Genomic DNA, 24,585 nt, shown 5'->3' on the forward strand with positions numbered 1-24,585 from the left:
TTACTTCCTCTTTAAGGAAGGATTCCAAGTGTGACTTTTTTTTTTTTAATAGTTACATCGCTCCTGCTTGGACCAGTGTCACTATGCATATACCATACCTATGTGATCCCTCTGGAAGCTGGAAATCATTGTAAATCATTCTCTGAATGGTGCCCATGCCAAGCAGCTGACCTGCTATGTCATGTTTGTCTAATTCCCAGTGTTTAGTTTTCAGGGTGGCTATGTTGCTTCTCCATAGATACTGTGGAGAAGTGAGTGTTGTCACCCAAGGACAGGAAGTGTGTTGCTGGGCAGATTACCAGGTGAAAAAAAGGAACATGCCTAAACTGATGCAACCACCGCATCTAAGGACTGCAGTCTATATTATTTCTGTTTTTGTGTTTAGATTTGGGCTTGAGGAGGGCACAACAGGTCCTCAAAATCTGCTGCACAGGTATTGTGAAGTATTCTGTAGCAGCTCAGATATTACAATATTACTGCACTAAAGGCACAATACTGTGCCCTTAGCCAAGAACAGAGAATGGGTAATCTGGGGATCATGACTCATCAGTTCATGTTTTTTTAACCACTGGGTTCTTTTTGCTATAGCTAAATGTGAAATGATAAATAGTTCTTGCATGAAACAAGCATGCATCATAAAAAGGATGTCATATACTGTAGCACTCGTAAAGGTCAACCCACACACAACATGCGGGGAGGTTTTTAATAACACTCAGCACTGTATACAGATACGCCGAAGTCCAAGTCTCTATGCAAACACTTTACATCAATTATAAAAAGTGTCCTTGTTGCCCAAAGCAACCAGTTGGTGTTTCACAGCAGTGGTTGCCATGGGCAGCAAATATGTATTTAATGCATACAGCTTGTTGTTTTCATTTGTTAAAGTTGCAAAAAAAAAAACAGTGCCCAGCCAGGGCTTTCCAACAGAAAGTCAGCCGTTCCTTCACAAATACCTCTCCCCATAATTACTGTTTTTAACACAGCAGTTTTAAGCCTCATACACACGATTAGATTTTCTGCGGACAAAGCGTAGGACTTTTGTTAGTTTTTTGCCAACTGTGTCCCACTGGGGAGGTTTCCCTTCACTTCCTGCCCCATAGCCACAACAGGAAGTGACTGGAAATTCCTTCAAATAGAAGGAAGTTCTTAGTAGTCGCCAGGGTCACCAGTAGGACTTTTGTCCGAAGGGCGTTGGCCAGGAACTTGTATTGCATACAAACGGCAAATAATTGTCAGCCACCAAACACAAAACGACGTGTTTTTCAGCTCTTTAGCGCCACCCTTTGGGCAACTTCTGCTAATGTTGTGTTATGGTGAGCATTGCTTCTGAGCATGCGTGTTTGTACTTTGGAGTTTTGTCCGAAATAATCCGACAACACACATTTGTTGGTGGACAATTTTAAAGCATGCTATCCCACATTTGTCCGCGGAAAATCCAACAACAATTGTCCGATGGAGCGTACAAACGGTCAGATTTTCCAACAACCGCCTGTCATCACACAATTCTCGTTGGATAATCTGATCGTGTGTATGGGCCTTTAAAGTGTATGTAAATCTCAACAAGCAAAGTTTTGTGTTTTTGTCCTCTTGTGGGATTTTTAAAGGCAGAGGCCCGGATTCACATACATCGGCGCATATTTATGCCGCCGTAGCGTATCTCTTTTACGCTACGCCGGCGCAGCGCACAGATGCAAGCACTGGATTCACAAAGCACTCGCTCCCACTTGCTGTTAAAGATACGCTGGGTTTCCTCGGCGTAAGCCAGCGTAGGTGGAAGTGGGCGTGAGCCATGCTAATGAGGCGTGACCCCATGCAAATGATGGGCCAAGCATCATAGAAGTACTTAAAATGAAAGGCGCATGCGCCGTCCTGTGGCCACATCCCTGTGCGCATGCTCAGAATCACGTCGGAACTACTCCCTAAGATACGACGGATCACTGCCTACGATGTGAACGTAACCTACACCTAGTCATATTCACGTACTACGTAAACGACAAAAGATACGACGGCTTGTGTTTCCTGGTCTATACCTTTGCATGAGTTGCGCCTCCTATATGGGGAATAACTTTACGCCGGACGTACGACTTAGCAAACCGCGTATATTATGCGCCGTGCGCAACTACGTTCGTGAATCGGCCTTATTTGCATATGTGCATAGAAAATCAATGGGAGCGGCAAATGCGCCCACGATACGACGGCGTAGGAAAGTTACGTCGGTCGGATGAAGCCTATTTTCAGGCGTATAGATACAACGGCGCATACTTACACTTACGCTGTGTATCTGGAGATACGTCGGCGTAAGTGCTTTGTAAATCCGGGCCAGAGAGTCTAAGTAGATCAATAATTATATAAAAAATTATATTTATTAAAATAATGTTAAAAAATTGTGATAATTGAATAAAAATGGATGCAAATTGTACACAACATATGATATTGAGACAGCAACAATGGTTACAGTAATGCAGAAAATACCACTTAATTCCGTCCTGCTATATGAAACAGGACAGGGAGGTGCCCGACGCGTTTCGAGGTTACACAAAGATGATAAACCTCTTCTTCGGGAGTAGTGGTAAATCCCAGCAAGGAACTCCTTTTGCTGTATGTAGTTCAGCACAGTGGCTAAGTGGTTTGCATTTCTGCCTAGCAGCACTAGTGCCATCAGTTCAAATCCCAACCATGGCTCTACCTACCTGGAGTTTGAGCAGAGAGGTAGGTGTTCTGTAAAGTATAAGTGATGGAAATTTTTTCTTTTAGTTTTAGATCAATTTGAAATTTAGAACACCTGCCATCTTTTTATTGCTGTTATTATCCCCATTAGGGAGATTCACTCTCACCATTTCGTCCTGGTGACATTGTGGGCACCATGGACAGGTAAGTGTCCATAAATTAACTGCTTGCCGACCAGCCGCCACAGATTTACGGCGGCAGGTCGGCTCTGCTGGGCGAGATCACGTAGATCTACGTCATCTCTCCCAGCAGCCAATAGGGGCGCCCCCGCTCGCTCCTGACTCCCGCGCGCATGCCCGGCGGTCGCGATCACCGCCGGGCACCCGCGATCACTCATTACAGAGTGAGAACCGGGAGCTGTGTGTGTAAACACACAGCTCCCCGTCCTGTCAGGGGAGAAATGCCTGATCTTCTGTTCATACAATGTATGAACAGTGATCAGTCATTTCCCCTAGTGAGTCCAACCCCCTACAGTTAGAACACACCCAGGGAACATACTTAACCCCTTCCCCGCCCCCTAGTGTTAACCCCTTCCCTGCCAATGGCATTTTTATAGTAATCAATGCATTTTTATAGCACTGATCGCTATAAAAATGCCAATGGTCCCAAAAATGTGTCAAAAGTGTCCGAAGTGTCCGCCATAATGTCGCAGTACCGAAAAAAAAATCGCTGATCGCCGCCATTACTAGTAAAAAAACAATATTAATAAAAATGCCATAAAACTACCCCCTATTTTGTAAACGCTATAACTTTTGCGCAAACCAATCAATAAACGCTTATTGCGATTTTTTTTTACAAAAAATATGTAGAAGAATAAGTATCGGCCTAAACTGAGGAAAGAAATTGTTTTTTTTATATATTTTTGGGGGATATTTATTATGGTAAAAAAGTAAAAAATATTATTTTATTTTCAAAATTGTCGCTCTATTTTTGTTTATAGAGCAAAAACTAAAAAGCTCTATTTGTGGGGAAAAAAGGACGCCAATTTTGTTTGGAAGCCACGTCGCACGACCGCGCAATTGTCAGTTAAAGCGACGCAGTGCCGAATCGCAAAAGGTGCTCTGGTCTTTGACCAGCAAAATGGTCCGGGGCTTAAGTGGTTAAAAGTCAGCAGCTGCTGTATTTGTAGATGCTGGCTTTTAATATTTTTTGTGGGACCTCCGCTTTAAAGCCATTTTCACACAGGTGTTCGGTCATTCTGTTTTTTATTTGAGATTAGACCAAAAACGGACTACAGTGTATCCCTGTGTGAGGCCAGATGTAAACGCATAAGAGTTCATTTTTTATCTGATTACATTCAGGTCCATTCAGGTTAACTGGACAGAACACAAACATTATGCGCTCAGGTATGACCTAACCAGATGGGGGGGGGGGGGGGGGTCTTTCTGTTGAAAGAAAAAAGTAACCAGTGTGATGTGCAGGGATCAGTGCATGATCACTGTGTCTCCCAGCACTCACTGATGGTCGTGTGATCAGTGCGACTCGCGAGGTTGCATTGATCAGATCCTCACGTGTCATGTCTTTTGCAGTGCTATATCATTCATTTCCTCTAGAAGGAAAGGTGTGGCACAGTGTTAACCAAAACTTGCAACTTGCTCTGCAGATTTTTTTTTTTCACACAGCCTGCCAAACTGAGACCTACATTAGTCAGGCTTCTTGTCCTTTTCCTGGAATACTGTGAAATGTCTCAAATTAAGCATCAAAGTGTTAACCAAAAATGTATTCCTGTGTGCTGCTACTTTGCACTCAATCAGATTTACCAAATATGATGAATGTGAAATGCCCAACTGTTATGCAACTGAACATGTATCAGAAAGTGTGATGTGTATATGCTGCCTATGCATGCTCATATAGATTGTTTAACCACTTGTGGACCAACAGTTTTACTGCGGCAGCATGGCTCGGCTGGGCGAAACTACGTTATGTTACGTTGCTTCGCCCTGTGGCCACTAGGGGCACGCACACGCTGCTTGCCCACGGAGACGATGCGAGAGCCCGGCGGTCATCGTGCCCATGGTCGCTCGTGACACAATGTAAACACACAGCCCCCGGTTCTCTCTAGGGGAGAAATTACTGATCGTATGTTCATACTTTGTATGAACAGCGATCTCTCATTTCTCCTAGTAAGTCCCATCCCCCCTTCAGTTTAGTTAGAACATGCAGAGGTAACACAATTAACCCCTTGATCGCCCCCTAGTGTTAAATCCTTCCCTGCCAGTGACATTTTTACAGTAATCAGTGCATTTTTATAGCACTAATCGCTGCAAAATTGTCAATGGTCCCATAAATGTCTCAAAAGTGTGCGATGTGTCCGCCATATTTTCTCAGTTCTGTCAAAAATCGCAGTCGCCATTCTTAGTAAAAAAGTCAATAATAAAAAAAAAAGCCATAATACTATCCCCTATTTTGTAGACGCTATAACTTTTGCGTAAACCAATCAAAATACGCTTATTGTGGATTTTTTTTACCAAAAATATGTAGAAGAATACATATCGGCCTAAACTGAGGAAACAATTATTTTTTTTGAAAAAAAACTGTGGGTTATTTATTATAGCATATATATATATATATATATATATATATATATATATATATATATATATATATATATATATATATATATATTATAGCGAAAAGTAAGATATTGGGCCAGGTAAGGTACGGCGGCGTAACGTATCTCTGATACGCTGCGTGGATCCAATTCTCTCTGGATCTGGCCCATTGTGTTTTTTTCAAAATTGTCGCTGTTCTTTTTCATATAGAGCAAAAAATAAAAACCGCAAAGGTGATCAAATACCACCAAAAGAAAGCTCTGTTTGTGGGGAAAAGGGATGCAAATTTTTTTTGGGTACAGCATTGCATGACCGCGCAATTGTCAGTTAAAGCGACTGAGTGCCAAATTGTAAAAAGTGCTCTGGTCAGGAAGGGGGGTCAGGAAGCGGTTAATCCCTAAAGAAGATCTAGCATCAGATACGTTTTTATGTAACATATACATGGCATGTAATGTGCCACACTTCCGGATATATATTAAGTCCCACAGAGATCACAGTACTCCCCTTAAGAATGCCCTCATCTGCTGCTTCCTCCAGAAGTACAGAATCATCTCTGATCTCTTTTCAGGTGTTCCGTCAGATTAGGCGACCCATCAGATTTCATAGCGGAAGTGACGGTCCCTCACGGCCATCTTGGTACACCCCACACTCGGCCTACATTCTGAAGACATCTTTTTACACCCACCAAAATCTTGCATTTCACAATTATTTTTACCACTAAACTGAGCTTGATGATCTCACACGTTTGCTAATCTGAAAGAAGCTTTTAAGTATCAAATTTAAAAAAGTGTCACGGACTTCAAATTACTTTATTTAACGATAAAAGCTCAGTTTAGTGGTAAAATAAGCGTGAAATGCAGGATTCCGGTGGGTGTAAAAAGATGTTCGCTTTGCGACTTCAGACTGTAGGCTTAGTGCAGCTGAGTGCGGGGTGTACCAAGATGCCCGTGACAGGACATCACAAAACCTGACAGGTCGCCTAATCTGACAGAACACAGGCATCATCCAGCGTCACTATCTACTTCCTGAACTAAGATGGTGGCTCAGAGAGAACACGAGCATTTAAATGAGAAATCCAAAATTTTACCAGAAGTAAGTCAAAATCTTTGGAGACAGTTTAAGTGACAACTAAAAAAATAATGTCCCCTCACTTTGAAGAGCTTTCCACTCATCTGCTGGCCCTCTGGGCCAAGAAGTGAAGGAAAAATCTCTTCTTCTAAAGACGTGATTTTATGTGTATCCTATGCACCTCAGCTCCACCTAGTGGCCACATTGATGATGTATTTTACTGCTGCCCATAATAAAAGGATATTCAGTCTAAATAACATTTGTTTTTGCCAGATTTGCACAGAAAATGTGCAAATGTACATGCAGAATCACTGCCCATACAAATATTTTTATAAACAGACCCCCTAGTACAAAGGTGCGGTTTATTGTCCTCCTGACTTTAGAGGGGATAGATTGTGGCCAGAGGGAGTGCAAATGTTCCTGGCATCGGTGGAATTAAACATCGCCATATTTGGTTTTAGGGGGAGGAATAGTTCTGCATCGCGAGCATTATAGGGAGGAACAATAGGGATAAAACTTTTGTGTGGAAGGGAGTTTAACCACTTGCCGCCCGCCAATGACATATTAATGGCGGCAAAGTGGTTGTAGAATCCTGACTGGACGTCATATGACGTCCTCAGGATTCTGAGCCGCTGCGCGCCCCCGGGGGCGCGCATCGCGGCGATCGTTGTTGCGGGGTGTCAGTCTGACACCCCGCAACACCGATCTCGGTAAAGAGTCTCTCACGGAGACTCTTTACCACGTGATCAGCCGTGATCACGATGTAAACAGGAAGAGCCGTTGACGGCTCTTCCTCACTCGCGTCTGACAGACGCGAGTAGAGGAGAGCCGATCGGCGGATCTCCTGACAGGGGGGGTTCGCGCTGATTGTTTATCAGCGCAGCCCCCCCTCGGATCGCCACACTGGACCACCAGGGAAGCCCACTCTGGACCACCAGGGAAGGGCAAACTGTAAAAAAAGGCCCCCCCCCCCCCAAACAAAAAAAAAAACACCAAAAAAAAAAAAAAAAAAAACCCATTAAAAAAAAAAAAAACCATTAAAAAAAAAAAAAAGATGCCAATCAGTGCCCACAAATGGGCACTGACTGGCAACATAGGTGCCGCCCCACAGTGTCCATCAGTGCCACCCCACAGTGTCCATCAGTGCCACCCCACAGTGTCCATCAGTGCCACCCCACAGTGCCCATCCATGCCCAGTGCCCACCTATCAGTGCCCATCTGTGCCACCCATAAGTATCCATCAGTGCCACCCATGAGTGCCCATCTGTGCCGCCTATGAGTGCCCAGTGCCGCCCATGAGTGCCCAGTGCGGCCCATGAGTGCCCATCAGTGCCGCCCATGAGTGCCCATCAGTGCCGCCTATGTGTGCCCATCAGTGCCACCTATGTGTGCCCATCAGTGCTGCCTATGTGTGCCCATCAGTGCCGCATACCAGCGCCGCCAATCAGTGCCACCTTATCTGTGCCCGTCAGTTCTACATCATCGATGTCCATCAGTGCCATCTCATCAGTGCCGCCATATCAGTGCCCGTAATTAAATGGGGAAAACTTACTAATTTACAAAAAAATTAACAGAAAAAAATAAAAACATATTTTTTTTTCAAAATTTTCAGTCTTTTTTTAGTTGTTGCGCAAACAAAAAAAATCGCAGAGGTGATCAAATACCACCAAAAGAAAGCTCTATTTGTGGGGAAAAAAGGATGCCAATTTTGTTTGGGTACAGTGTAGCATGACCGCGCAATTGCCATTCAAAGTGCGACAGTGCTGAAAGCTGAAAATTGGCTTGGGCGGGAAGGTGCGTAAGTGCCCTGTATGGAAGTGGTTAATAAGACACGTGGTCACTCATTAAAATGAGAAGAAAAGAGGTTTAACCTTAAACTGTGTAGAGGGTTCTTTACTGTAAGAGCGGCAAGGATGTGGAATTCCTTTCCACAGGCGGTGGTCTCAGCGGGGAGCATTGATAATTTCGAAAAACTATTAGGTAAGTACCTGAACGACCACAACATACAGGGTTATACAAGATAATACTGAAGCCTCGTACACACGACAGAGGAACTCTACGGGCGAAACACATCGTTTTCCTCGTCGAGTTCCTTGTTAGGCTGTCGAGTAACTCGACAAGGCAAGTTTCTCCATTCCCGTCGAGGAAAAAGAAGACATGCTCTTTTTTTTGGCTCGACGGGATCCTCGACAGTTTCCTCGTCTAAAAATGTACACACGACCAGTTTCCTCGGCAAAAAAAAAATAACAGCAAGTTTCTTGCTGGTTTTTGCCGAGAAACTCGGTCGTGTGTACGAGGCCTGACATAAAATCACACACATAGGTTGGACTTGATGGACTTGTGTCTTTTTTCGACCTCACCTACTATGTAACTATGTAAATGGTGCCCAACTGTTGGTGTCAGATGGCAGAATAGTATCTTAGGAAGGAATAGTGCCCCAATGGCTATATAAAGTCAAGCAAAGGGTCGCACCTGGCCCCCAGACTTGTGTATCCAAATGAATTACACTTTTTTTTGGACAAATTAATGCTAAATGTTAGAGTTGTAAAGGCAGGAGGTGTTTTACCTTAAAAAAAAAAAAAAAACCTTCTACATGCGTCAGCCCCCCTTTATACTTAACTGGGCCCGATCTCCATCCAACGATGTGCACAAGAGCAGCTGCTCTATCCCTCCTCATTGGGTCAGACACAGCAGCGGGAGCAATCACAGCCAGTGAATAGGGAGCAGGGGCAGGATCAATAAATACACAGAGCGTGGCTCGGGAGTGAGCATGCACGAGTGCCCCCCAAAGCAAGAGGCTTGCTCCAGGGGCACTCTGCGGGGAGGGGGAGCCAGGAACACTATTTTGGGACTTGCGAAGAATAGAATTAGGGCTGTTTTGTTCAAAACCATTGGACAGAACAGGCAAGTATGACATGTTTGTTTCAGTTTAAAAAATGCAACATTTAAAATCACTTTAATGGATATCTCCTGCTTTTTTTTTTATCACAGGCCATTGGCCATTAAAGAGCAAGTAAACTTTTTTTTAACCTTTAGTTTTATTTCTCGCCATTACCTCCTTAACCCTTCACTAAAAAAAGAACCCAATATAAATTCCCCTCCTCCAGATGCATGGGGATATACATTTGTGGATTGTAGCTACAAAGTATTTTTCCTTCAGAGAGGATTTGTTGTCACACTGATCCTGTGATGGGGAACCCACCCCACTGTCTCTTAATTAATCACTCTGTGGCAGTGACAGCGTGATCACTGTGCTGGGCATGCACGATCCAATACAAAATAACGGTGGTATAATAAGGCCCACCCTGTGCTGCCACATGTATGCGTAGGGCCAGTGGGAAGTCAAACACTGGTTCTTATTTTTTTTTATGGATGTGGGAATTTTTAGACACAGATTTTACCAGTCTCCAATTTTGCTACTTGGATGGCCTGCTTGAAATGTACCAGTTTTGAAACTTTAATTTGAAGCGTTTGCTTAGCAGAAATTTGAACTTAGCATTGCAAACCACAAATAAATAGCAATAGACTGCCAGTGTTTGTCATCTGAGAAATTTTGAAATATTCATGTATTTAACATGGGCATCAGCCTAAAGTAATAATATTAAAAAAAGAATTTGGAAAAAGTATGCCTTTTTTTTTATAGTTGACCCTGTGCAAGGAAGGCACATGCATAAGGAGAACATACTCTCTTGTGTGTATACTTTATTGTATAAATCTATTTAATGCTAAACTCCAGGCAAAACAAATATTGTCTACATACAAAAGGGGCATGTTAGCATATGCATGTTAGCTGAATCTTGGTGTCCTTTGTGTGTTTCCTTTACATTAGGGATGAACTTCGTATTCGAGTCGAGCCCATGTTCGACTCGAACATCGTATGTTCGATCGTTCACCAAATTCGAGTTACGTTTCACAGGCCATAATTCACTGCGGCATCGCAGTTCTCTGCTGGCTGATGATTGGCCAAGCATGCACTATGACCGGCATGCTTGACCAATCACAGCTTGCAAAAAACGGAAAGCCATGATTGGCCAAAGCCACGGTGGCTTTGGCCAATTATGGGTCAGGGGGTTTAGTACACACCCCACACTATAAAAGGCCGCCTGCAGGTCGGCCTTGTGTAGTGTGTTGCGGTGGTTAAAAGAGAGAAGGCAGAGAGAGAGAGTGTGTAATTTTTCGTAGGTAGATAGAGCAGGCAGTCAGGCAGGCTAGTCAGTTAAAGTTACAGTGTGTAGAGGATATATATGCATCCCAGGTGTTGTATATATATTTATACACTGTATAGTTTAGCTAGATCAGCTTTTTCTAATTTACTGGCAGGCAGGCGATTGTGCTAGCTGCAGTATTCTCACATGGTGTATTGCCTGTGTCCTCTGCAGTGTGCACCATAAAGCTACGTGGTGTGTTTACTGCCTTTGTCCTCTGTAGTTTGCGCCTAAAGCTAAGTGGTGTGTACTGCCCGTGTCCTCTGCAGTTTGCGCCTAAAGCTACGTAGTGTGTGTATTGCCTTTGTCCTCTGCAGTTTGCACCTAAAGCTACTTGGTGTGTACTGCCCGTGTCCTCTGCAGTTTGGACCTAAAGCTACGTAGTGTGTGTACTGCCTTTGTCCTCTGTAGTTTGCACCTAAAGCTAAGTGGTGTGTACTGCCCGTGTCCTCTGCAGTTTGCGCCTAAAGCTACGTAGTGTGTGTACTGCCTTTGTCCTCTGCAGTTTGCACCTAAAGCTACTTGGTGTGTACTGCCCGTGTCCTCTGCAGTTTACACCTAAAGCTACTTGGTGTGTACTGCCCATGTGCTCTGCAGTGTGCACCCAAAGCTACGTGGTGTGTGTACTGTCTGTGTCTGTGCTATTTTTCTCAATGATTTTCATCCATATTGCAGGGACCAGACATTTCATTAAAGCCGCAAGCAGTTTTAAATTACTTTTTTCTTATAGTAATCTCATTTTGTGCAGGGACAGTTCTAAACATGTGCCACTTCACAGGCATACTATAGACACCCAGCAGGTACGATATTTAAAGGAATTTTTCATTTTTATTTTTTATTTTTATTTAAGCATCATTAAAATCACTGCTCCAGAAAAAACAACCGTTTTTGAAACTTTTTTTCCATTGATACATGTTCCCTGGGGCAAGACCCGGGTTCTCAAAGACGTTTTACGACAATAACTTGCATATTAGGCTTTAAAATGAGCACTTTTGAATTCGAACGTTCGAGTCCCATAGACGTCAATGGGGTTCTAAATGTTCACGTGAACGGTCGGTCCGTTCGAAGGTTCTGGTGCGAACCGAATGGAGGGGTGTTCGGCTAATCCCTACTTTACATATGGGCTGTAATGCAGCATAAAACAACTCCTGCACTGCCTCTGTGCGGGAATTTTCCATAATAAGGACCAATCTCTGCTGCTCTCTTCCCTTGTATAGTCTTTGTATCTGCCCCCTCCTGTAGTTTTCTGCAGGCAGCCTGTAGTGGGAGGAGCTGATGGGCCCCTCCCACAGTTCTTGTCGGAAATTCCAATCGTCTGTATGCAATTTCGACACACAGAAATCCTACGCATGCTCGGAACCATTTAACTTTTTTATCGGCTCGTCATAGTGTTGCACGTCACTGCGTTCTTAATGTTCCAACAGCATTTGTGTGACCGTGTGTATGCAGCATGAGTTTGAGCCAACATTCCGTCGGAAAAAAATCCACGGTTTTCTTGTCGGAAATTCCGATCGTGTATACGTGGCATTAGACTAATGTGTTTTCATTCACTTGGAGCTGGAGGGGAGGTGTTTAAGAGATTTCAGGGGGTAGAGAAATACTCTTTAATAGTCCAATGAGCAGGCAGATGACAAAGGAAGGTTTGATTGGAAATTGTGGTGAAAGGCCTCGTACACACGATAGGTTAAACAGAGGACAACGGTGTGATGGACCGTTTTCATCGGTCAAAACCGATCGTGTGTGGGCCCCATAGGTTGTTTAACCATCGGTTAAAAAAAAGCCAACTTGCTTTAAATTTAACCGATTGATTCCTAACCGATAGGTCAAAACCGATAGTAGGCACAACCTTCGGTTAAAAGTCCACGCATACTCAGAATTAAGTCGATGCATGCTTGGAAGCATTGAACTTTGTTTTTTTCAGCACGTCGCTGTGTTTTACATCACCGCGTTCTGACACAATCGTTTTTTTAACCGATGGTGTGTAGGCACGACGGACCATCAGTCAGCTTCATCGGTTAACCGATGAAAACGGTCCATCAGACCGTTCTCATCGGATGGACTGATCGTGTGTACGCGGCTTTACTCTACAGCAGAGGTCTCCAAACTGCGGCCCTTCGGTTGCCTTTATCCAGCCCTTGGGGCACCATTCATCCCACTAATATGAGACACCATTCTGTCCTCTAACACCAAAAATGGGGCATAATTCTTGCCGCTGATATCAATAATGGGGTCCTATTTCTCCCACAGACACCAACAATGGTGCACTATTCCTCCCCCAAATCCCAAAGGTGGGGCACTGTTTACTCCCACTGATGCCTGAAAATTCTTCTATTCCTGCTTGCCACAGTCCAGCACCCCTAAAATTTGAAGGACAGTAAACTGGCCCTTTGTTTAGAAAGTTTGGAGACCCCTGCTCTACAGGCTATACAGTTTGGCAAAGGTGTTTGAATCACAAGACTGTCTGAACAGAAATACATGCATTGTATATTGGTAGGTAAAACAGTTAAAATATATGTATTTCAACTATATATATATATATATATATATATATATATATATATATATATATATATATATATATATATATAGCTAATTGGCCAGGAGTCTGTTTTAAATAGCCATTGCGGTCACTGAATATGGATATATGGTAATAGATTTTGTTCCTTTTCAGACTCCTAGGTGGCCTTTTATAATGTTACTCTTCCCCCCACTTTCCTCCATTTCGCTCATTTATACACATAAATAGAATGTCTGCTGATCCGCTAACTCATGTGCACAGAATGGGCCCGCTAACCCCCTCCCCGTCTTTTTTCTTTTTGTGGGTACGTCAGGCCGAATTTTTATCAGCGTGAAGGTCGCTCACATGACTCTCAATAGCTGGAGATGAGAAGGGAACTCTGCACAATAGGAGCCACACTCTCCCCTTAGGAGACACTTGCCGCACCAATCGCTGCCTTTAATTAACATGCTAAAAATAGGAGCCACTAATACAAATTGCAGCCTGTCGCCCAACAAAAGCCTAGGCCAGAGCAGCCTTTGAAGGCCAAGTTTATGGCGCTTGCTCTGGAGGTTACAGAAAGAGAGAAGAGAGTGAGTTTTTTTTTTTTTGATGCTGATTCCCCTAGTCACTCTGGGCCTCCCGCCATTTTCTGTCTGTCTCATTTGCATTTTGAATGACATTAAGGCCGCTAACGAGGTTATTGAGCATTGCAGTGGTCTCTTGTGGCCACACGTAGAGCTGGACCTACAGCAGTGCGAGCTGGCATAGCTTCTGTGACTCTTTATGTGGGATAAGAATTGGCTTCATCCTATAAATGTACGTAGAGCACACAAAATGCTTGACTTTTGCAAAAGGCATAACAGCAGATACTTCTACAACAAGCAAATCCATATAGACGGGGGGGGACATAAAAGTATGTATATGTGTCTGTAGGTCAATGTTCTTTGTAGCTCAGTGCCACCACAGTTAATGCGTGCTTTGGCACAGTCCTGCCTGCTTCTGACTGTCTGGCCTGTTCTCTTGCAGACTTTAACTTTGCCCTGTACCCACCATCTATGATAGCGACTGGAAGCGTGGGAGCCGCAATCTGTGGGCTGCAGTTGGACGACACGGAAAACGAACTCTCTGGCGATAGTCTGACTGAGCACTTGGCCAAGATTACTAACACAGATGTGGTGAGGATCCTGTTCATCTCCATATTTCTTTCCCTCCCCCTTGATAATTTTTAAGCGTGTACAGCATCCTTGGAAAAAGAAGGTAACATAAGCATCTCTGTGAAAAAAAAAAGCTTTGGAATTCCCCCGAAGTTTTGGATCTAGATATTATATTTGCAGATGTGGTTTTCTCGATCACTGAAACTGTTTGATAAAAAAAAAAAAATGCACTTTTAGAGGGTAGGGTCCGGGGAAGGATTGAGTGTACAAGAGATGGTACCCATGCTTGTTGATATATATTTATATATGTTTATATATATATATATATATATATATATATATATATATATATTGCAGTGAACCCTATACTGGCCATACATTTCAAACAATATATTTTTTGTCAGTCTTTATTTAGTAAATTCTGTACAACAGACATTGCAGAACATTAATAATGAGGTACTATCATAAATACAAGAATAATTCGATTAAATGGGGGGAGATAATTAGATTAAACCTATTGGACAGTCAATATATACACAAAGTAAATATATAAGAATAACTATAACGAAGTGTACTTGTTATAACATAGCAGGCATATTCTGTATAAATCGTTGCATCCCTTAACTAATAAATTCCTTGTGGCAGGATTATTTAGAAAAAGTAAGGCCTCATTGACACTGGGCGGATCCGTTGCAGCGGAGTCCGCCAGCTCTGAGGGAGATCAGGTCTGCTCACTGAGCGAGGAGGGGCTTGTCAAGTGCCGCTGATTCCTATGGAGAGATCGCCATACGTCTGATTTTAGCGGATCGGATATGGTCACCCTTGACATCCGTCGCTCCATAGACTTGCATGGAGTGCCCGTTCAGGTCCGCCGAAAAAACTGACATGCGAACCTGAACGGTCCGCCCGTGTGGAAGAGGCCTAACAAAGTGCATTCATTATTGGAATAGAATAGCACTTGATCACACATCTCACTTAGCACAACTAATTACCTAAAGACATGCTTCTTCATCCAAACGATTGTTAGGTCAAAAGATCATATTGTTATTTGTATGGCCAGCATTACCAGACTTAACCTAAGGACTATTTGTTGATGGAGAAAGTTATATGACTGTGTGGAACTGCACTGCGTGCTATGGATTGTTCTGAGCATGACACTGTCTGAGGCTTAATTCCCTGGTACAGGGCCAGACTGCTTTGGATTTTTTTGTTTTAATCACATAAACAAGTACCATATATATTGTTTGTTATTAGTATTGTTACTTTTATCTGTTTTAAGCCTGCATTCTCATTTAGCATTTCATGAACGCGTGAAAAATGTGTTCATTTTTGTGCCTATCCATTTGAAGAGGCTGCCCTATGCACACAAACGCAGCAAAGTAGCTTATGCACTTTTTTGAGCATCAAGCTTTGCACACTTTTTAATTGCGCGTTTTGCTGCTTGTTATGCACGTTTTTTTTCTAAAGATAACGTGTCTTTTTCCCTTGGTTGGGGCGCCATTAATGGTGAATTTCAGCACAAGCACAACAGTGATTACCTGTGCCTGCCTTGCGCCCAGGAATAATAATTTGAAGGTAATTGCTCTGTAAGTGGTCGCCATTAGCTGCGGGAGCTGTCAGCACCCCATTGCTTTCCATGGGGCTTCCGCCAACAGTGAATTGCTGGATCTCCCGCTAAGTCTTCCTAAGTATGAATGAGGCCTTACACCTTAAATCTCCACCATTGGATCCATTTAGATTGGAAATGATGAGGGAAACAAACAAATTAAAGTATAATACACTATACAGCCCCATTAAAAACATTTGGAAATGTTCAATCCTGGTGTATCAGGATCTCTTTCAATCTGACCTGAAAAAAGAGTTATTAGCATCTGAACTCCACAAAGAACCATTTTACTTCAATGTGATTGAAGTGTCTAACATCTAAATTCTAAAGTGTTATACAAAAATTAAGAGCGACACTTAAAATGTGGAAATCCTTTAAGATATCATTTTTGGGCAGAATCACTGCAATCAAGATGACACTACTCCCTAAAATATTATACCTATTCAGAGCCCTCCCCATTAGAATTAACAAAATACTTATCACCAAATTTCAATCAGAGATTAATAAATTTGTATAGTCAGACTCCCATCCACGATTATCAAGACTGATATTATATAAATCCCAAAAAAGTGGAGGCTTCGGCCTCCCGGACTTTTGGCTGTATTATTTATCAGCTAGGTGGACCCAAATAGCACCATGGCATATCCCGAATTCAAGGATCCCATGGGTAGAGTTTGAGAGGGCTTCTATATTGCCATATTCTATCTCAGGTATACTATGGGGTAATAAAATCCTGAATCCTTCCTTAGACTCTCGTAATCAAATAGTTGCACATTCATACCAACTATGGAAACTACATAACCATAAATATAATCTTGCTTCCAAGTCTCCCCCACACGCTTCATTCTTGGGCGACCCAAAGTTCAGCCCAAATGCACAAGACTTAGTAGATCTCACATGGTGGAAAAACAATAACCTGACATCACTTTCCAACTTCATAGAGGGTACCAATTTTATCTCTTTCTCCTCACTGAAGTCAAAATACCAGGTCCCAGATTTAGAATATGACAAATTTCTCCATATCAAGCAGTTCTTTGATGCACACTTCCAGACTTTGAACACCCAACCCCCCACCCTTTTCGAGAATCTATGCCTTAAATCACCCAGAAAATGAGGCTTCATTTCGGAACTTTACTCTAACTTAATTAACAACACAGACATAAGTAAACTTCCATACATGCTTAAATGGGAACAAGAAGAAAACTTTACATACTCTACGGTTAATTGGGACAATTGTATAAATAACTTACACAAGTGCACTAAATCCATCTCTATTAAAGAAACTGCCTTGAAGCTATTTACGAGATGGTACTATACACCAATTAAACTTCACTCAATCTTTCCTATGTCTTCCTCATCTTGTTTTAGAGATTGCAATTCCTTGGGCTTGTTCCCCCACATCTTCTGGTATTGTGACAAAATTAAATTATTTGGGTACAGTTGGAGAAATGTGCCTCCAAAATCTCTGACAATATAATTTAACACTACACAATTGCCTTCTTTTTTCCCCAATTACGGGTCTATCCACATGTCATTTGAGATTGATACACACAATATGGTCGCTATACACTGGTTAATAGTGGGAATAGTTGGAAATCCCCTACGATACCCTTAGCTCCACTCAAAATCTAAGGCTGGGTTCACACATGCTGTGGCCGCGGCTCACAGCAGAAGTCAGAATTTCTTCCTGAATTCGCACCTGATTCTGAGCCAAAGACGGACAGGACCCTTTATTAATGCGGACCGTGGCTGCCCCGGAGGTGTGTGAACAGGCTCCATTGAGGGCCACTCACGCTCACCTGTCATGCGAATTGGATGCGGGGAATCTCCCAGACACCGCAGCTCACAGTGGGAGGGTTTCAGTAGCAGAGTCAGTGCTGTCAGTCCATAAAGTAATGGCCAGGACATGGTGTGACCAAAGGCTGATTGACAAGCTACAGGCTTGTAAATCTGCTTCCCACCCCACTGTAGTACATGCAGCCTACATGAGAGTGGCAACTCTGCTCTAAATTTAGGAACAGTGCAGCATTGGTGCCACACCATCACAGGAAGCTGAATTAGGTGAACTTCGCTGGCTGTACAGTTCATAAATGTGAGTTCTGCTTTTAAGAATTTTGTTTAGCTCTGTTTCATAGGGCTTAGTTGGTGCCTGAAAATTTTAATTTGTTATTGAGATGTTATTGGCATATCAAGCGTATTGCTTACTGTATTGTGTAAAATGGAGCCATGAGCTGTGTTTTTTTGGAAATATAATTTATGCCTCTTGGCTGTCTGTAATAAAGGTTATGTACGTTTTTAAAGTAGTATTAAATCCAAAAGCAATCATTTATTATATTGCAGCTTACCAATTCTTGGATATGACAGCTGCATTAGGTTTATTTTTTAAGCCTTCTTTCCATTATTTTTATCTGGTGATCAATCCAGCAAGTCAGTTTTTTTTTTTTTTTACAAAAGCACAAGCTATCCAGCAGAATGTATCAGTTTACAAGGATGAGGCAAAACACTTAACACTGGCAGGGGTGAATAAAATTACCACTTTTTGTTTATTCATGCAAAATCTATATCTCAAAAAAACAACAAAAAACAGTTGATTATAAAGTGTGAGCTGGAGTTTGGCCTCAAGTTCTTAGTGTATCTAAATCTGCTAATACATTTACATTCCCCAGACTGACAATGCAGCTGTCTGCTGTGCTTCCTGTGCTCATTCATCCAGAGTGGTGTCTGTATAATGTAGGAGTATAGGAGGTGTGTTACTGGCCAGATCACCAGGTGAAAACAGAGGCCAAACAAAAGCCAAAGAAAATGAATGCAGCCACCACATCTAATGATCGATAAGCTGCAATATAATACATTTTTTGGTTCAATACCGCTTGAAGGATAAGTGCATGTTAAAATTAAGTGCAGTTATTCTTTTTGTCCCCTAGCCCTGACCTAAGCCAACCTACCCTCCCTCTATAAAGATGCATACTTGCTTTGATTTGATAGCTACGCCCTTCATTGCTCGTTTAGATTCTGGCTGCTTCAGCACATTACAGCCCAATAGACTTCTATGGGGCTGTCTCGCACATCTCTGACCGCAGGACACAACCCCTAGGAGTCTATAATACACAGACTCAGCCAGGAGTGTGAGACTTGCAGCACTGAATATGAACAATCACTGAAGGCTGTAGCCATTGGATTGAGGTAAGTACTCTGTGAAGTGAGTTCATTTAGGTCAGAGGGGCACTTATTTATGTACTTATGTACGTATATATATAAATATATACAGGACTTTTTTTTATCAGAGAATAGGTACAGGTACTCTTCCCTTCCGGGTCACCTCTTGGTTCCACCCCTACCCACCTCTGAGCACCGCTCCCTGATTCCACCCCTTACCAACCTCCCAGTACCACCCCTTTCATTTTGTGGTGCTAAGTATTTTGTATGGAATTTGTTAATTTTAACAAGAAAGGCAGTAAAATAGATCTAGCAGCAAAGGACACCCCAGCGACAATAGGTCCACCCCAACAACAATGGACTCCCAGCAGCCAGTATCAATAGACCCTGCAGTAGCCAGCAATAATAGACCCCTCCATCAACAGTAGATCCCTCCCAGCAATGATTGACCCACCTGCAACAGAAGACCCACCCCCAGCAATAATAGATTCCCGACCAACAACAGAAGACCTACCCAGCAACAATAGACCCCCTTCCTCCGCAAAAATAGATCCTCTCCAGAAACCAACAGATTCCCCAGCAGGCAGCATCAATAGACCCTCCAGCATACCCCAGCACCCCTTGCCATTACATACATTCAGTTCTGGAGGTGCCGGAACTGCGCTCCCCCGCGCTCCTGCTAAAAAAAACCCGTGTGTGTGTGTGTGTGTATATATATATATATATATATATATATAAAGGCCAGTATGGTGGCCTGAACTTATGGGAGGAGTGCATGGCGTATTTAAGCAGACCACTCACCTGTGGTCATTGTCGGTTCCAGTGCGCGATTCATTACATCACCAGGCCGACTCTTCCCAGCTCACTTCGTGTTTGTGAGACTGTGTTCCCGAATTCAGTGTGTTGCCGTTGCTCTTTTTGTGGGTTTTTGATCGAGTCTTGCTCACTGTAGCAGGTAGGATTCGTAACCATCACCAGCAACCAGCATCACGTATAGTTCTTGCGATTCACTATGTTCCCCATTTCATGTTTACGGCCGTCGCAGCCGAACTTACAAATCGTTCGTATGTCTCTGAGTGCAGTCGCTATGTTTAAATTTTGTACTAACCACGAGATTCATTTCTCAGTGTGTCAAAGCACACCGTTACACTGCATAGGCCTTTAATTTCACAAAATCATTTCATGCACTCCATAGCCCGATTCAAATCTAGTTGATTTGTGTCAGATCCAACCGATTCGTATCAGATTAATTTCAGTCACTTTACAACCGATTCATATCAGATTCATTTCAGTCACCTTACAACCGATTCGTATCAGATTCATTTCAGTCACCTTACAAACGATTTGTGTCGGATTCATTTCATACACTCTAAAACTGATTTGTATCGGATTAATGTCATACTTGTTTACAACCGATTTCAATCAGATTCTATTCACTTTACAGGCGATTCGTATCGGATTCATTTCATACACTCTACAACCGATTTGTATCGGATTCATTTCATACATTTTACAACCGATTTGTATCGGATTCATTTCATACATTCTCAGGCAAATAATTTTTTGCTATCCTTTTCTTTTTCACTGCCAATGAGGCTACTTTCTTGCAATAGTTTCAAGCATTTCTCCAGTGGCACACAATCCGGCCACTTATCATTTCTAGTGGCACACAATCTGGCCACACATCATGTTTCCAGTGGCACACAATCCGGCCACTCATCTCCAGTGGCATACAATCGAGCCACTCACCATTTGCTGTCTGTTATTTCTCCTTTAGATCAGTCGAGTTCAGGTTCCATCCTGCACCAGGCTGGATATTATTTTGTCAGGTAATTAAAAAAAAACACACAGGAATTGCATCTTCACCAGAGCCAGTTGCATAGCAGGGGGCGACAGGCCGTTTGCAGGTAAAAAAAAATAGAATTTTATGTCACCCTTACTACAGGTTTCTGGTCGACTGAGTTTTTCAACCTCAACTAGGACTTCCCTACTAGGGTGCCAGTCAGGTGTGTACTACACGGGTTCCTCTCTCACACCATCTTGCAGCACCCTTTCACTGAGGCTGGGTTCACACCTCCGATGGATGCGGCTCGCAGCAGTGGCCCGGTGCGTTCAGTGAATTCGGCCCTGAAACGGTGCCAAAGACGCACAGCATTCCTGTGCAAGCCGCTCCGCAGCCGCAACAGAGATATGTGAACCGGCTCCATAAAGAGCCGGTCACAATTTCCTGTCATGCAAATTGGATGCAGGGAAACCCGCATCAAAATTCGAATAGGTGTGAACCCAACCTAAACATTCACTTTGCATACACGATTTAGGCTGCTCATTGGACGTTAGTTACTGTGACACGTTTCTTTTGCATGTTACTTTGGTTTTAAAGGGCGACCCTTCACCTACGCAGACAAGGTCGCCAAACGGCTGAGCTTGTTGACAGTGCAAGCATTGGCAGACTGAGCATACGTCACAAACTACAGATCGTAACATTCCTACTTAGGCCGTACCAGACTTCAGCTTCTCGCCCCAGTCTGCCCTGAGACTCTGGTTCATAGTTTTTTGCTGAGCACAGACGGGTATACGAGCTATTGGTTACCTGGCCAGTCACCTCCTGGCTCACCTCGGTTGCCGCGCACTTATTGGAGTTTTCTAAATTTCCACTTAACAAAATTCAACGCTTCAGAACGCAAACCGGCTTCTCAACTGCGCCTGTTGTTCCTTTTCCTGTACTTCTCATCTAATTTTTCTGTATACAACTTGACTTCTCTTGACACATGCACCCCCCCCCCTTTTTTTTTTCTTGTCTTATAGCCGGAGCCATGTCGCAGGCTGGCAGTGATGACTTCACACCTGCCCTTATCTCACCCTCTGTGTGTTCAGAGGGCGGCAGCGTGTAGTTCCTCAGGGGATGGACCATCCCCAAGCTTACAGCAGAGCTTTGGCTCAGGGGCATCCCCTACCCCGCTACAGCCAGGAAAGCTGAGCTCTTCAGGCTGCTCTCCTCACAGTCAGCAGCAGTGGGACCCAGTACTCAGAATGCATCCCTGCAGTCAATTTCCATGACTATTTCCCAGTTTCACTCTATGATGACCTCATTGTCTTCAGTGGTCTCTGATGTTCAGACCAGAGTGGCAGTCCTGGAAGTGCACCCAGCTACGGCCCTCCCAGACTCGGTTGCTGTTCCTGTCCTGCCACCTCCTCCTGCAGGTATGTCAGAGATAAGTCCTACCATCCTCCCCACCCATCTTGTCCCAGCCAGCATCAGAAAGGACATCTTGGTTGGCAAGGATATCATTCTGGCTTTCCTCCTTATATCAGTTCACGACCTGGCAGAGAATAAGTCACATGCCTTGGGGGGATGTCTCAGTCATCCTTAAGTCCAAAGACCCCAGACTCAACCACAAGTTGACAAGCACCAAATTTGTCTTGGCTTTTGGGATGTTGAGAGATGTACTTTGCTCAGCTAGCCCCAGCAGGAGGGACGAGCTAGACTTATACCTCCACGCAGTGGTGGATCTAGGCTATAAGTATGGGAGATATTCATTTTACCACTATCACCGTTCATTTTTGGCTGAAGCAGTTGCCAAGCTCGCACAGTTTCAGGCCAGTACAAACTGGGGTGTCATCGACACAGAAGTCTTCTTCTGCCACTTTGCTTGTCTAGGCTCCCCGATCTGCCATTCCTCCACCCATATGGCAAACTAATGCTCCAACGCAGCCACTAGAGGCTCCCCAACTTCCCCTCCACCTCCGGTATCGGTCAGAGCTTTCCGGTCCCCGCACAACTGTGCCAGGTAGACAAGTTGTGACTGCCTGTCCTGTCAGTTGGGGAGCGTCAATCTGTAATAATTTTAATAGGGGGAAGCGCCCCGTATGGACAGGCTGCCACTGGTGTGAACCCAGCCAACTTAAAGTGGTTGTAAAGTTATTTTTTTTATTTTTACCTACAGGTAAGCCTATAATAAGGCTTACCTGTAGGTAAAAAAAAAAAAAAAATATCGCCTAAACCTTTACGGTTTAGAAGATATTCCCCTCGCAATGAGCCGCTGAATGCATGCCCACAGGGGATCTTCGACTTAAGGCCCGGCAGCCGCTGGACCTTGCCGGAAAGAAGACTCGACATCGCAGCTCCAGCCACTCACAGCGCTGGTGCCGCGATACCCGGAAGACACGCCAAGGCGAAATGTCAGCTGCACCAGGAGGGACACCGACACCTCGTTCTAAGGTAAGTATTTCATAATGAGCTAGTATGCGGTGCATACTAGCTCATTATGCCTTTTCCCTTACAGGTGTAAAGAAAAAAAAAGTCAGCAGGTTTACTACCGCTTTAAAGGGCTTAACCGTTAAAAGCTTAATTTCATTTTGGAGTGCTATAGGAATGAGAGTCTACTGATCACATGACCTCCCCACCACCCTTCCGCCCTGCTAACTCCTTAACGACCCTTGAACAGTAACCTTGGATTCCCACAATGCAGTTTGTTTACAGTCACTCCTAATTTTAGATGACCCTTTCTCGCTAAATAGGCAAACAGTTCTTTCAGAAAAGTTCAAATAAATGGAAATGGGCCATTAATTTGCAAGACAAGTGTTTCCTGTTTAAAAAAAAAAAAGATTTTGGTGACAAAGAATGTCACATGGAGGTTTTAACCAATCGTGAGTGTGTTTTACTGTAAACCTGAGGTATTTTTTTGTACACCTACACTGTTTCAAGATCATTATTCATTCTCAGATTGCTGCAGAGAGCAACACTCATGAGGTCATGAAGGGGGAAAATCAAGAAGAAATTTGTTTAGAAGCTTCTGATTCAGAAAAATAAAAACCTAACAAACTATTGAGAACAAAATGATTCATTTTCTGGACATTCCCAGTAGATTAGTGTGCATCCTGTGAAGAAAACATGAAAAACTGACCTAGCATAAACACAGCTTTTTTATTTAAATAGAACTGAATGCAATTGTTTTTTTCATTTTGAATAAAGTAAGGGCTTTTATAACCCCTATGCCATTAGGGAGATTTTCCTGCACTTCCTGTCCCATAGTCGCAAGAGAAAGTGAAAGAAAATCTCTCCAAAGTGAGAGAAATCCAGGTCACCAGGTTTCCATTCTATTCCTGATCTGATGACTGCTCAAAATGTGAGATTTACTTTCAGTTTCACTTTCAAAAATAATGGTAAACGTGATTTATAGAGAGGGTGAATCTCTCTAAACCCTCTCTACTCTATCCAAACCTTAAAAAAGTTAAAAAACAGTTTCTCCTTTGTTCATTGATGGACACTGCTTTTTTATTCTTTGCCGATAGAGGTTTATAACCTGACAGGTGTTCTAATCCCTTAAAAAAGGTTTTGCCTTGAGGGCGGGTTCACACTGGTGAGACAAACGCTCCGACATTGGGAGCTCATGTCGCATGATGTTGTGTGAAAATCAATGTTTCCCTATGGGAGCTGTCTTAACCTCCCTGGCGGTATGATTCTGTCTGGAATTACGTACCAAAAGCGGTACAATTATTTTGCAAGGAAATTTGGTGTTTTATACTGTAGGCCTGTAATTTTTAGAAATAACTCACTTAAATCTGACCAAGCAAGAGTCTTGTAGGCATCCCGGGTATGATTTTTTTTTTAAAACAA

At 43.2% G+C, this 24,585-nt stretch overlaps 1 protein-coding gene across 1 annotated transcript in view; it reads left to right on the top strand.

Moving 5' to 3' along the window:
* CCND2 (cyclin D2) overlaps positions 1-24,585 on the top strand; it is an 82,459-nt gene that overhangs the window by 27,419 nt on the left and 30,455 nt on the right. The window contains exon 4 of the mRNA XM_040345177.1: positions 14,079-14,227. Coding sequence (XP_040201111.1) covers positions 14,079-14,227 — 149 coding nt within the window. The remainder of the gene's footprint in view (positions 1-14,078; positions 14,228-24,585) is intronic.

Source organism: Rana temporaria, chromosome 3, assembly GCF_905171775.1.
Source record: "Rana temporaria chromosome 3, aRanTem1.1, whole genome shotgun sequence".
In the NCBI taxonomy this organism is placed as follows: domain Eukaryota; kingdom Metazoa; phylum Chordata; class Amphibia; order Anura; family Ranidae; genus Rana; species Rana temporaria.